The sequence below is a fragment of the Salvia miltiorrhiza genome, chromosome 7 (genome assembly GCF_028751815.1).
Source record: "Salvia miltiorrhiza cultivar Shanhuang (shh) chromosome 7, IMPLAD_Smil_shh, whole genome shotgun sequence".
NCBI classification, from domain to species: Eukaryota; Viridiplantae; Streptophyta; class Magnoliopsida; order Lamiales; family Lamiaceae; genus Salvia; species Salvia miltiorrhiza.
This window is the reverse complement of record NC_080393.1, coordinates 296,158-309,118: the sequence shown is the minus strand read 5'-3', so window position 1 is coordinate 309,118 and position 12,961 is coordinate 296,158. Positions and strand designations below refer to the sequence as shown.

The 12,961-nt window shown below is 34.9% G+C and overlaps 3 protein-coding genes across 3 annotated transcripts; 1 reads left to right on the top strand and 2 right to left on the bottom strand.

Annotated features, from left to right (window-relative positions):
• Window positions 1-381: 381 nt before the first annotated feature.
• On the top strand, window positions 382-3,389 carry LOC130991255 (deacetoxyvindoline 4-hydroxylase-like). Its single transcript, XM_057915365.1, has 3 exons — window positions 382-1,111; window positions 2,321-2,642; window positions 2,989-3,389. Exons 1-3 carry the CDS (start codon window positions 609-611, stop codon window positions 3,283-3,285), a joined length of 1,122 nt encoding a protein of 373 aa, XP_057771348.1. The 5' UTR covers window positions 382-608; the 3' UTR covers window positions 3,286-3,389.
• Window positions 3,390-3,683: 294 nt separating this feature from the next.
• Window positions 3,684-7,890, bottom strand: LOC130991258 (1-aminocyclopropane-1-carboxylate oxidase homolog 1-like). Its single transcript, XM_057915367.1, has 3 exons — window positions 7,279-7,890; window positions 4,722-5,046; window positions 3,684-4,041 (listed from the first exon to the last, which is right to left on the bottom strand). Exons 1-3 carry the CDS (start codon window positions 7,809-7,811, stop codon window positions 3,790-3,792), a joined length of 1,110 nt encoding a protein of 369 aa, XP_057771350.1. The 5' UTR covers window positions 7,812-7,890; the 3' UTR covers window positions 3,684-3,789.
• Window positions 7,891-9,835: 1,945 nt separating this feature from the next.
• LOC130991256 (1-aminocyclopropane-1-carboxylate oxidase homolog) lies at window positions 9,836-12,873 on the bottom strand. The gene is made up of 3 exons (XM_057915366.1): window positions 12,290-12,873; window positions 10,903-11,230; window positions 9,836-10,215 (listed from the first exon to the last, which is right to left on the bottom strand). The coding sequence occupies exons 1-3, from the start codon at window positions 12,817-12,819 to the stop codon at window positions 9,964-9,966; spliced, it is 1,110 nt and encodes a 369-aa protein (XP_057771349.1). The 5' UTR covers window positions 12,820-12,873; the 3' UTR covers window positions 9,836-9,963.
• Between the last annotated feature and the right edge of the window lie 88 nt (window positions 12,874-12,961).

Sequence of the window (12,961 nt, the reverse complement as noted above, 5' to 3'; positions counted from 1 at the left end):
AAGAACTAATTGGGCCGAAACAGGCCTGAGTGATAGAATTTGGGCTTAAAAGGTTATACGTTAGGATAAAGCAATGGGTCTTATTCTTCTCATCGTTTCGCTTCTGAAAACATTTTATAATGATGATTTCAAGTTTGGTGTTGAAAGTTGCGCTAATTTTGGATTAACTTTACTTGATATATAATCATCAATGTTAAATGACTATACTTTATATAATTAAATCGATATATTTGTTTTTAAAAACTACTATAAAATGCTTAATGTATCATAAATTTAACTTAATATTACAAAGAATTCAAAATCATTCTTGTAACGATTACTACCCCTTTTCAATCTAATATAGGAGTATTTACTTGGAAGTTGACTGTATTATTGGATCCAAGCATAATTTCTTTTTATAATAGTAAAAACTTTAATTAATCTAATAAACAATTAATTACTTGGCCGGTGGCGTGACGCGTGCAAGTTCATTAATTTTTCCTTCTCGGCGTTCTCGCACCGAGTCTTCCACCCTCCCCAGACGTATATATCTTTAAATAAAACTACAATCATCTAAATATTTTAACAATTTTCTGCTCAACAATTCTGAAAATCCCCAAAATTAAGAAATGCAGGAAGACGATCGCGTGAAGGAGCTCCAGGCTTTCGAGGCCACAAAAGCCGGCGTGAAAGGGCTAATCGACGCCGGCATCCAGAAGGTTCCGAGAATGTTCATCAGGCCAGCCGATGAGCTCGTGGAGGAGCTCAACTGCGCGCGCTCGGCTCTGCAAGTTCCGGTGATAGACCTCGGCCGGATCGGAGAAGGCGATCATCGCGAGAAGGTTGTCGGCGAGGTGAGGAGGGCGTCGAAGGAGCTCGGGATCTTCCAGATCGTGAATCACGGTGTGGCTGTGGAGGTTATGGATGCGATGCTCGACGGCGTGAGGAAGTTTCACGAGCTAGATGCGGAGGTGAAGAAGCAGTTCCACTCGCGCGAGTCTATGCAGAAGGTCAAGTATGCGAGCAACGTCGATCTGTACCGGTCGCGCGCCGCGAATTGGAGGGATTCGTTGACGATCTCGCTCATGGGCTCCGATCGTCTTCCGCCGGAGGAGTTGCCGGAGATTTGCAGGTTGGCGTGATTATCATCTTGCTTTGTTTTTTTAATTTAATTTTTGTGATTAATTAATCGTGAGTTTTGTTTGGATCAGATTTGTGAAAGGAAACAAAAATAGAAAAGTTTAGTGAAAATAAAATTATAATTAAAACATAACGCCAATGAGTCGATAAGTCAATGCAAGATAAGTATTCTAATTTTGTTTTAGTCTCAACTTAACAAAAGAAAATAAATTAAATTCATTTCCTTAATTGGCGTGCCATATTATTAGTTTATCTTTAATTACTTTTCCACAATTCTCTTCTAATTTATTTTATCTTTATTTTTTTTATTACTCTATCTATCTCTTAATTTATTTATTTACTTTTATCTTCATTTATTATATTTATATTTTCTTAATTTATATGTTTCATTTTTTTGGGACTTATAAATGAGACAATGGAGTAAATAAAGATAGACGCCACCACAAGATCATTTGGCATCTTCTTTCTTATATTTTGGCTTTCAATTTTTTTTTTTCTAATTATTTTAGAGTCTAGGAAACTAGGTGGACTATTCCCTATTAGAATTTATAATCGTTTTAGCATTTAAATTGTAAATAAATTATGTTTTAATTAAAAATTGATTTTTAGGAGTAGCATCTCTAAAAAGTAATCATAACTTTAAATTTGAGCTAAAATAATAAAAAGTGAGATAAAATGATCATCCAACACATCACCTATATTAAGTTGGGCCCACAAAAAAATTTACACCCCCTTAAATCTAATCCTAAATTTATAAAATAGATAATGAAAAATAGGAGAACTGCTGTGTGCAATTGTAAAATAGGGGTTAAAAATAATTTAGAGAAGACTTTAGAAGTATTTTTAGGAGTAAAATTTTGAGAGATATGCTGTGGATGTTCTTATTCCATAGCAACAAGATTTGCTGACTATTTGATCTTTAATATGCAAATGTTTTCCTTATTGTTCATGAGCCAAGTTTAAAAATTGGAAACTTCACAATTTTCTTATTCAAAACGGCATGTCTTAATTTGGACATGATCTTATTATTCTGTACATTCTGAAAGAAGGCCCTAAGCTGCCCTTCTATACCACAAAATAAGTTTGCATTTTCTCCAGAAATCTTTGGTTGGAGCCATATGATACAAACTCATAATACAAATGCTACACTTGCATTACAAACCCCTCATAATTCTTAAAATGTATAATTTCTATTTTTCAGGGACTCAACAATCAAGTATCTTGATGAAGTCACGAGCCTTGGAGAAACTCTATTTGAGCTACTCTCCGAAGCTCTTGGCCTCAAACGAGGTTACCTAGGAGCCCTGAAATGTGGCCAAGGACGCACCTTCATTGGCCACTACTACCCTCCGTGCCCTGAGCCGGAGCTCACGATGGGCACGGCCACTCACACCGACCCTTCTTTCCTAACAATTCTTCTACAAGATCAAATCGGAGGCCTCCAAGCTTTGCACAATAATCAGTACATAAATGTGGAGCCTCTACCTGGTAGCTTGGTTGTCAACATTGGAGATATGTTGCAGGTCTATGTCAATAAAATTCATTTGATCAAATAACTTATTTATTTTCATAGGAGCTAATTGTTAAAATAGGACCGTAATTTCAGTGTTTTCAGAAAGAGGACTATATGGAGCGGAACTTCAAAATGAGGACTATGGCTATAGTCCTCATTTTGATGTACTTAAATAGGAGTATAAATATAAAAATGGAATCTATAGTCCTCATTTTCAAATTTCATAACATATAGTCTTCTTTCTTAAAACACTGAAAGTTTGTTTCAACAATTGGCTATTTTATAGGGATATATCTTGACATCTCTCTCTTTTTTTTTTTTTTTCTTTCTTTAATTTGGGTATGAATGTTTTGCAGATTGTGTCAAATGATGAGTTCATAAGCCCGGATCATAGAGTTGTAGCCAATCGGGCCGGGCCAAGAATCTCGGTTGCGGGCTTGTTCACGGGCGATGCTCTTTCTGGGACGATATACGGCCCGATCAAAGAGCTGATATCGGAAAACAATCGCGCAAGATACAAAGAGTTGACAGTGAGAGACTACATTTCAAAGTTTTTTACGCGGCCAATTGATAAATCTGGTCTTGATGAGTTCAGGTTATTACAAGATGAAGACAATGTCCAAATTTTATCTCTTTGTGCTGACACTTTGTGATTTACTCTTAGTTTCCCGTGGATTAAATCAATAATGACAATGTAATAATGACTGTATACACAAATTTTATGTATTTAACTTAATAAAGATAAAATTGCGTACAATTTCAATATTGTATAGATCAAATGTATGTTTGCAGCTGATTGCTCTGGATTTTTTTTTCTTTTCGAGTTGATCCTCGAATAGGCTTTGAGTAGTTCTTGAGATTTGTTGGAGAAATGTCTCTGAGATTTTTTCGAGTTTTATAACGCTGATGCGGATGACACGTGCCTTGATTTTCGAATCGAATGTTGAGTTTTATAATGTTGATGTAGAAGGGCTTGTTTTTAAATCGTACGTTGAACTTGATTTGAGTTTTGAGCTATTTTCATGGAGAATGTCTTGAACCATAATAATACTATTGTAAATTTTGAGAGATCATATAAACTAGCTAGTAATTAAAGCATGGTACAACTACATAAGCTTGAGCACTGATATAAGCTTCATCCATTACATTCACCATCTTCACACCTTGTAATAATCAAGAGCTCGATAATCCTCTAATGAAGTATTCAAGATATTCATTAGATAATCACGCATCACAACCATTTTGTAAACTGCTGGATTTTCTTTTGTAATAAGCTCCTCGATAGGGCCATAAATCTTGGTCATGTTATATAAAGGTCCAGAGAAAAAACATGCCACTGAAATTCTTGGTCCGCTGCGATTTGCTATCGCTCTATGCGCATTGCTCCTGAATTTCCCATTTGACACCAACTGATCCAAAACAAATACAGAAAAAAATTACTATTTTTTTTTTGCCCATCAAGCGCTATCTAGTAGTGCTGGATCATCTATCTCATACTTTTTCGTGTCTCACTTATTTTTAATACTTCGTTCGTCCAATAAGAAAATATCACTTTTTTTTTATCACACATTATAATCTTTTCAAAAAAAATAGCGAGTCTTTTTATTCACTCAACATATTATCTACCAAATATTTTTTAAAACTCATGTCACCTCCACGCGATACGCACTTATGGGACGGAGAGAGTATGACGAACCATAATTAAAAACTATTACTAAAAGTTTATTGCAATATACTCTAAGGTTGCATTTACTTTGATGGATAAATTTACCAATGGAAAAGGCTGAAAAATAAAAATTTATGCATTTAAATATCATTTTTCTTCCTACATTTTACATAGAAGAAAAGTTCACTATTTTTCTTTCTTTATTTTCACGTGAATGATAGATAATATCATCCCACAAAGAAGAGAAATGAGACATTTAAAGGTATAAATTTTTTTTCCATGAATAAATTTATCCATCAAAGTAAACGCAACCTAATGGAATATAGTAATCAGTTATTAAGTAAAAATTGAAAAATAAATTCTAAATTTAAGTGATAGGGTAGAGCGATGAAAACGTAAGTTTGGATTGATTTTTATAAATACCTGAAGAAGATCACCAATGTTTACGACTAAAGCTCCTTGAACAGGTTGGATATCAATCCATCGGCCTTGACATAAAACCTGCAGGCCGCTAACAACTTGGTTTTGCAGAAGAATTGTGAGGAATCCTGCGTCGGAATGCTTCGTCGAGCCGATTGCGAGCTCAGGCTCAGGGCATGGTGGGTAGTAATGGCAGTGGAGACGATGCCCCTCTGAACATTCCATGTTTCCCAAAAACTCTGTTTCTAGTCCCAGAGCTTCAGACAATAGCCCCAACAGAATATTTCCCAAATTTTCGACATGTTTTGAGTATTCAACAGTTGAATCTCTACGAATTGTGTACATGTAAGTAGGTATAGTATAGTCAGCAAACGCCAACGACATATATATATAAATATACATGAAGATGGATCACAAAAACTCCTGTGCAACCAGCTTCATAATGATACTTCTTCAACATACAAATGATATTTTATCATTATAAAATATCATTTGTATGTTGAAGTAATATCATTGTGAAGCTGATTTCACAGTGAAATCGGTTTCACAGGAAACCACCTCAAGATCAAAAGACTGGCATCTGTATAAATGATTTTCGGACAAATACTACTCCCTCCGTCCACGAAATAAACTCCTACTTGCCCTTAAATATTTGTCCACGAAATAAACTCCTACTCTGCTTTTTGGACAATTATACCCTCCCTTGCTTTTAAATTCACTACACTTTTATCTATTGTGCCCACTTTATTCCACCATTACTTATGTAATTAGTCTCCCCTAAACTAATTACTGTTATTGTTATTGTTATTGTTATTCTTCTTCTTCTTGTTGTTATTATTATGATTATTATTGTTGTTGTTGTTGGTGTTGTTTTAATTATTATTGTTGTTGTTATTATTATTGTTGTTGTTGTTATTGTTATTATTATTGTTATTGTTGTTGTTATTATTATTATTATTATTGTTGTTGTTGTTGTTATTGTTATTGTTGTTATTATTATTGTTATTGTTATTATTATTATTATTGTTATTATTATTATTATTATTATTATTATTATTAAATTGCTAGTTAAAGATTAGTAAAAGTAATCACAATACATAAACACTACCCTTTTAGTCTTTTACACCACCTTTACACCACCTTTTTCAGCTTTCTTAGTCTCCGTGCCGAACCCCAACTGGGAGTTTATTTCGTGGACGGAGGGAGTATGAATTTTGGATCTTAAATATTAACCCAAGTCTAAACTCCATTCAACTCTAGAACCCATTTGATATTTTGACTCTTTCAATGATAGTATTCCATCCGTTCTATTATAAGTGACTTGTTTCTTTTGGACACGATTATTTAAAAAGATACTCCCTTCGTCTCACTCCAAGACTCATTTCTTTTGGGCACGAAGATTAAGAAAACTTATTTTTTAGTAGGAAAGTGGTAGTAAAGTGGTGTTGTCCACATCAATTAAGTACATATTTTCACTTAAAATAGAAAATGAGCCTATTAGAGTGGGACATCCCAAAAAGGAAAATGAGCCTATTGAAATGAAACGAATGGAGTATTAGTTAGATTATTAAGTAGTGTGTTTTAAAGTCGAAAGTCATGTGATGTGGATCTCAAATATCCATAAAAAAGCATGATATTTGAAGTGAGATAGTTCAAAAACAAAAATAAGACACTTAAAGTGGGACAAATGGAATAAGAGCATATCCACAGTCGCGAGCCGGCATCTTCGGCTCACAGGTGGGTCCCTCCATTTGAGCCAACCGAGCTCTGCTGGGTGCGAGATCCACCTCACAGCCCGGCTCACCCCCCAATAATGCCCCTAGTAGTGTTTGCACACGCCTCTCTTTCCCATTGTTTGCACCGAGCTCGCAGACAAGAACCACGGTGTGTACCCCTAGCCCAACAGCGGTATAGGGCATCACTACTTTATACTACCCCTTTCATATATGTATATATATATATATATATGAAAAATAAGAATTATAAATAAATCTATAAAAATCTAAAAGTAAACTAATACTAACTCACGAATATATAATCGTATTCAATTAATATGGCGAAAATCTCCCACCACCCTATATTCGAAAGCATATGAGAATCCCTTACAATTAAATTTTTAATTTTTTCTTTGATAAATTACATAAAGTAAATAAAGAAGCTTTAAAGACGGCGAGACGGAGGACTCGAATCCATGATCTCAGGTCTTGACCATTAATTAACCTCCTACCGCTAGGCTTACACACACATACAATTTTTTTTTTTTTTTTTTTTGATTTGGGGGAGGGAGGTGCCGTGAAATTTAAACTCTAGACCTCACTGTTCGCAGACAAAAGTTTGCATGGTTTGGTGTCTCCTCTGGAACCCCTAACAATTAATTTATTCTCATATGCTTTTAAGCATCTCAAAATCTAAACACATTATCTTCTCTACAAATGCCCTGTTGCAGAGACTATGGAGCAAGTAAACTTGGGAATGGCTACCGAGAAAGCAGTACTACAGATTTCAAGATGTAGTAAATTCACAAAGACAAAAACAATTAGAAAAAAGAAGAAAATCAAACCTGCAAACAGGGGGCAGTTCGTGATGATCGAAAAGATTAGAGCCAGAATTAAGCGCAATGGTTAACGTATCCTTCCAGGTAGCAGTTCTCGACCTGAACAGATCAAAACTGCAGCTGTGATATCTCACACTTCTCTTCATATCTCGCGTATAATACTTCTTCTTCTGATCCACATCCTGCTCGTTGAAATCGCGGACGCCGTCGATCATTCCATCACAAACAGATCGAGGAATCCCGTGGTTCACCACTTGGAAAAACCCCCATGTTTCAGCAGCACTTCTCACTTCTTCAACGATCTGCTTTCTTCTACCGCCGTCGTCGACGCCACTCAGATCGATCACAGGAACTTGAAATTGATGAGCGTTTTCGTGTTTTAGATCTGCAATCAGCTCCTCCGATGGCCTCACGAAGATTTGGGGGAGTTTGAGCAGACCTGAATCGTGGAGGCCTTTGACGCCGGCTTTTGTTTCGTCGAAAGCTTTGAGCATTTGCAATCGATCGTATTGCTGATTAATAACTGATGAATCTGCCATTTCTTTTTGGTTTTACTGCTGTTTTTGGATTTTTTTTTTTTTCCCTATCTGTTTCTACAAACTCCATATTTTATACAGACTACTCCTTCTGTCCGCCAAGATTATGTCACTTTCCTTTTATAGCAATGGTCCCACCATCCTTTTTAATATTTTATCCTTACTAACACTCTTTATTTACAAAAAAATCACTCAAAATTCAATCTCAACCACTCATTTCATAAAGTGGTGGGACCCTTTCTCCACTACATCAAAATCATCACCAATTTTATTAAATCTCGTGCCCAAGCAAATTGCCATAATCTTGGCGGACGGAGGGAGTAGAAGATAGGCTGAGGTGTGGGGACAGCTTGGGCCTAATTAATTAGATTAATTAATTGCATGGTTTACTTTGTACCAATCTTATCACACTTGATTGAAGATGCTCGCGAATATGAACTTAATAATTAATATATGCACAACTAATAAGTTGGCATTGTTTTTGGCTTATAGCTATAGGAGTTTATGTTTATCACATGTCTAAATTGATTTCAGTTTGTTTAATTAAGCTAATGTGATGAGTTGTTGACCGGCAAATGTTGGGGAGAGATGAGATTAGATTGTTCACAGGGACACCAAGCGGTGCGAACTCCTGTCTGCGAACAGTGAGATATAGGGTTCAAATCTCACTGCTCCCCTCCCTAAAAAAAAAAAGATGAGATCAGATTAGTTAATTAAAAATATTTGTCCTTTTACTGAAAATAATCGAATGCTATGCATCTACATGCCTAATTTAGAAGCCACCCACCTCCGCCAGATCTGCAACCAGCCCACCCCCACTGGAGATTTACTGCCACCGTATCGCCGCCGCCTTACCACCACCTTAGCCATGGTTCCAACAAACCACGATGTCACGATTTCAAACCTAAATTATGAATCGTGTACGGAAAAATAGCGGAGGCGGCGGCTAGCACGCGAGAGGAGACAAGCGACGGATTGGAGGGAGCGGTGGCAGCAGAGGCTGTTGGAAGAGAGAGAGTTTATGTTTTTACAAAAAAAATAATTATTTTATCAATTATACATTACATTTTACCACTCAAATCAAACGTTTGAACGAGGTTATTATTTTTTAATTATTTACATGGTTTATTTTATCTCAACCTTATCACATTTGATTGGTGATGTATGCTTGAGGATATATGGACTTTAATGTATGCCACAATTCATTTAGCATGTTTATTTTGCTTTAAGGAGTTCATCACGTGTCTAAATTAAGCTCAATTTATTTGGCTTCTTGCTTGGTTTCAGCAGATGAGTTTCTGGGAAAATGTGGGACAGATAAGATTGGTTGAAAATTGTTTCTCTTTCATTGTCGAAAGTAGTAAGTACTAAAATATTTCTATCATGTAAATGCCTATGATTATTTTTTTTTAATGTACCGTTGATGACTTGATTATGGTTCTCTTCTTTTTTATAGTTAATTATAAATTATTGCAATGGCAACATCTTTTATCTTATTTCCATTTGTAGCAAGATAAACATATCCAAAATTTTCGAACCACTGAAAAATTAGGCACTCTTTTTTCAATATCGGCACAAAATTTAAAGAGAAACTAGGACATTGTTTTAAAAAATTGCACTAAACCATTTTTTTGTCATGGAAAATTTTGGACCTGTTTATTTGTTTCACAAATAGATTGTTTTACATTATTATAATTTATAAAATTTGCACCAATTTAGAACGCGATATGCGGCCCGATCAAAGAGCTGATAATCGTAAAACAATCACGCAAGATATAATGGAGCGTTTACTTTGCATGATTGAATATTTTTATCTTCAAGAATCCTACCATTTTAATGAGATAAGAATCAAACAAAACTAGCTTAAATGATAAAAATAATCAAATGCCTCAGAATATCCCAAAGTTCCAATCCATCAAAGTAAATAAGAGATTAACCTTACTATTTTTATCTATCAAGACTAATCCTTTAACGTAAACGTCTCCCTATTCTTTAACTTTGTTTACACTATTTTTTCCCCTTGATAGGAGAGCCCCCTCATTCGTTATCCATAAGACTATTGTAATTATTGAGACACCATATATAATTAAAGTAGCCAGTACAACTACATAAGCTTGAGCACTGATATATGCTTCATCCATTACATTTACCATCTTCACACCTTGTAATAATCAAGAGCTCGATAATCCTCTAATGAAGTATTCAAGAAATTCATTAGATAATCACGCATCGCAACCGCTTTGTAAACTGCTGGATTTTCTTTTGTAATCAATTCCTCAATAGGGCCATAAATCTTGGCCATGTTGTTTATAGGTCCAGAGAAAAAACATGACACTGAAATTCTTGGTCCGTTGCGATTTGCTATCGCTCTATGCTCATTGCTTCTGAATTTTCCATTTGACACCAACTGATCCAAAACAAATACAAACAATTGATTAAATAAACTGTCGCTAATGCGTCGCCAAGACGGCAAGATTAGCGACGGTAGTTAAATCCGTCGTTAATTGATATTGCCAATCGGGCGCAAGCTTTCTAATAGTGTTGGATCATCTATCTCATATTTTTTCGTGTCTCACTATTAAATGTATATTTTTAATAATATTTATTATCAAAATAAAAATTATTGTAATATTACGAACCATAATTAAAAACTGTTACTAAAACTTTATTGTATTTGCAATATACTCTAATGGAATAATCAATTATTAAGTAAGAAATTTAAAAATGAACTCTAAATTTAAGTCATAGGATAGAATGATAAAAGGAGTTATAGATTTTTTAAGACACTAACTTAGATTAAGTTGGAAATTAAGATAATAATTTGCGAGCTTAACGCATTTGCAAGATAATTCTCGACTTATATATTTTAAGAGTTTTGGGCTTATTCGAAACTAGAATGGGCTTGTAAAAGTAGGATACTAATTAAAATGGGCTGAGAATTGTCCTGCGGGTGCACACCTTATTAATTAGTGTTCTATTTTTGCAAGCTCGAAATTTTTTATATATCATAATTTCCAAATCAGTCTAAGTTAGTGTTCTAAAAAATCCTCTACGTCGTGAGAAAACATAAGTTTGGATTGATTTTTATAAATACCTGAAGAAGATCACCAATGTTTACGACTAAAGCTCCTTGAACAGGTTGAATATCGATCCATCGACCTTCATACAAAACCTGCAGGCCGCTAAGAAGTTGGTTTTGCAGAAGAACTGTGAGGAATCCTGCATCCGAATGCTTCGGCGTGCCGATTGCGAGCTCAGGCTCAGGGCATGGTGGGTAGTAATGGCAGTGGAGACGATGCCCCTTTGAACATTCCATGTTTGTTCTCAGGAACTCTGCTTCTAGTCCCAGAGCTTCAGACAAAACCCCCAACAGAATATTTCCCAAAATTTCGACATGTTTTGAGTATTCAACTGTTGAATCCCTACGAATTGTGTAGATGTATGTAGTTAGTATAGTCAGTAAACGCCAACGACATGCATGAAGATGGAAAGATTGGCACCTATACATATATGATTTTTTCGGAGAAGTATGAATTTTGGATCATAAATATTAACCCAAGTCTAAACCCGGTTCCAAATCTAGAACCACCCATTTGATATTTTGACTCATTCAATAATAGTAATAGATGGAGTAATAGATTTACTAAAAGTGAGTATTTGTGTGTATCTTCACTAGGGATGAGCAAAATATTGGAAATTGAATAAATGAATCAGTCCAAACTGAAATATATATTAAAATATAGTTTGGTTTTTGGTTTGGTTTGATTCGATTTTATTTTTTAAATCGAAAAAATGAAAATCGAATTATATTTGTATAATAATAATAATATTAATATATATATATATATATATAGATACACACTAATTTTTATATTAATTTTTAACCCTAACGCTTTTGCTCATTTTTAATTTTTCGATTTTTTCTATTTTTTATTGTTTTATTTCGATTTTTTGGTTTCAATTCAATTTTTTTTGGTTTATTCGGTTCAATTTGAGTTTTTTCAAAATCAAATATAAATTTGATTTAATTTGATATTAATAAAAAATTGAATCGAAAATCAAATGCACACAGTGAATATTCTTCACTACTTTATACTACCCATGTGTCATATATATGAAAAATAAAAATAATGAATAAATTAATAAATTAAAATCTACGAATAAACTAATATAGCTCATGAATAGCGATATTCAGTTAATATAGTGAAAATCTCAATCCCTCCGAAATTCCAATTCATATGAGAATGTCTATCTACGCGTTACATTAATTTATTCGTAGAAATTATTGACTTATTCGCGTGTGTTTTCATACATTCTCAATTCTCACATTTAACATTTTCAACTAACTCTTCTCTATAAATTTCCTGTCGCAGAGACTACGACGCAAGCAAACTTAATTAGGAAATGCTACTGCATGAGCAAGATAAAGTAAATTCACAAAGACAAAAAACAGTTAGAAAAAATTAAAAAGATAATCAAACCTGCAAATAGGGGGCAGTTCCTGATGATCGAGAAGATCAGAGCCTGAATTAAACGCAATGGTTAATGTATCCTTCCAGCTAGCAGTCCTCGACATGAACAGATCATAACTGCTGTGATATCTCACGCTTCTCGTTGTATCTCGCGAATAATACTTCTTCTTCAGATCCACATCCTGCTCGTTGAAATCGCGGACGCCATCGATCATTCCATCACAAACAGATCGAGGAATCCCGTGGTTCACCACTTGGAAAAACCCCCATGTTTCAGCAGCGCTTCTCACTTCTTCAACGATCTGCTTTCTTCTAGCGGAATCGTCGACGCCGCTCAGATCGATCACGGGAACTTGAAATTGATGAGCAATTTCGTGTTTTAGATCTGCAATCAGCTCCTCCGATGGCCTCACGAAGATTTCTGGGAGTTTGAACAGACCTGAATCGTTGAGGCCTTTGACGCCGGCTTTTGTTTCGTCGAAAGCTTTGAGCATTTGCATTCGATCGTATTGCTGATCAATAGCTGATGAATCTGCCATTTCTTTTTGGTTTTACTGCTGTTTTTGGATTTTTTTTTTCTATCTGTTTCTACAAACTCCATACTTTATATAGACTAGAAGATAGGCTGAGGCGTGGGGACAGCTTGGGCCTAATTAATTAGATTAATTAATTACATGGTTT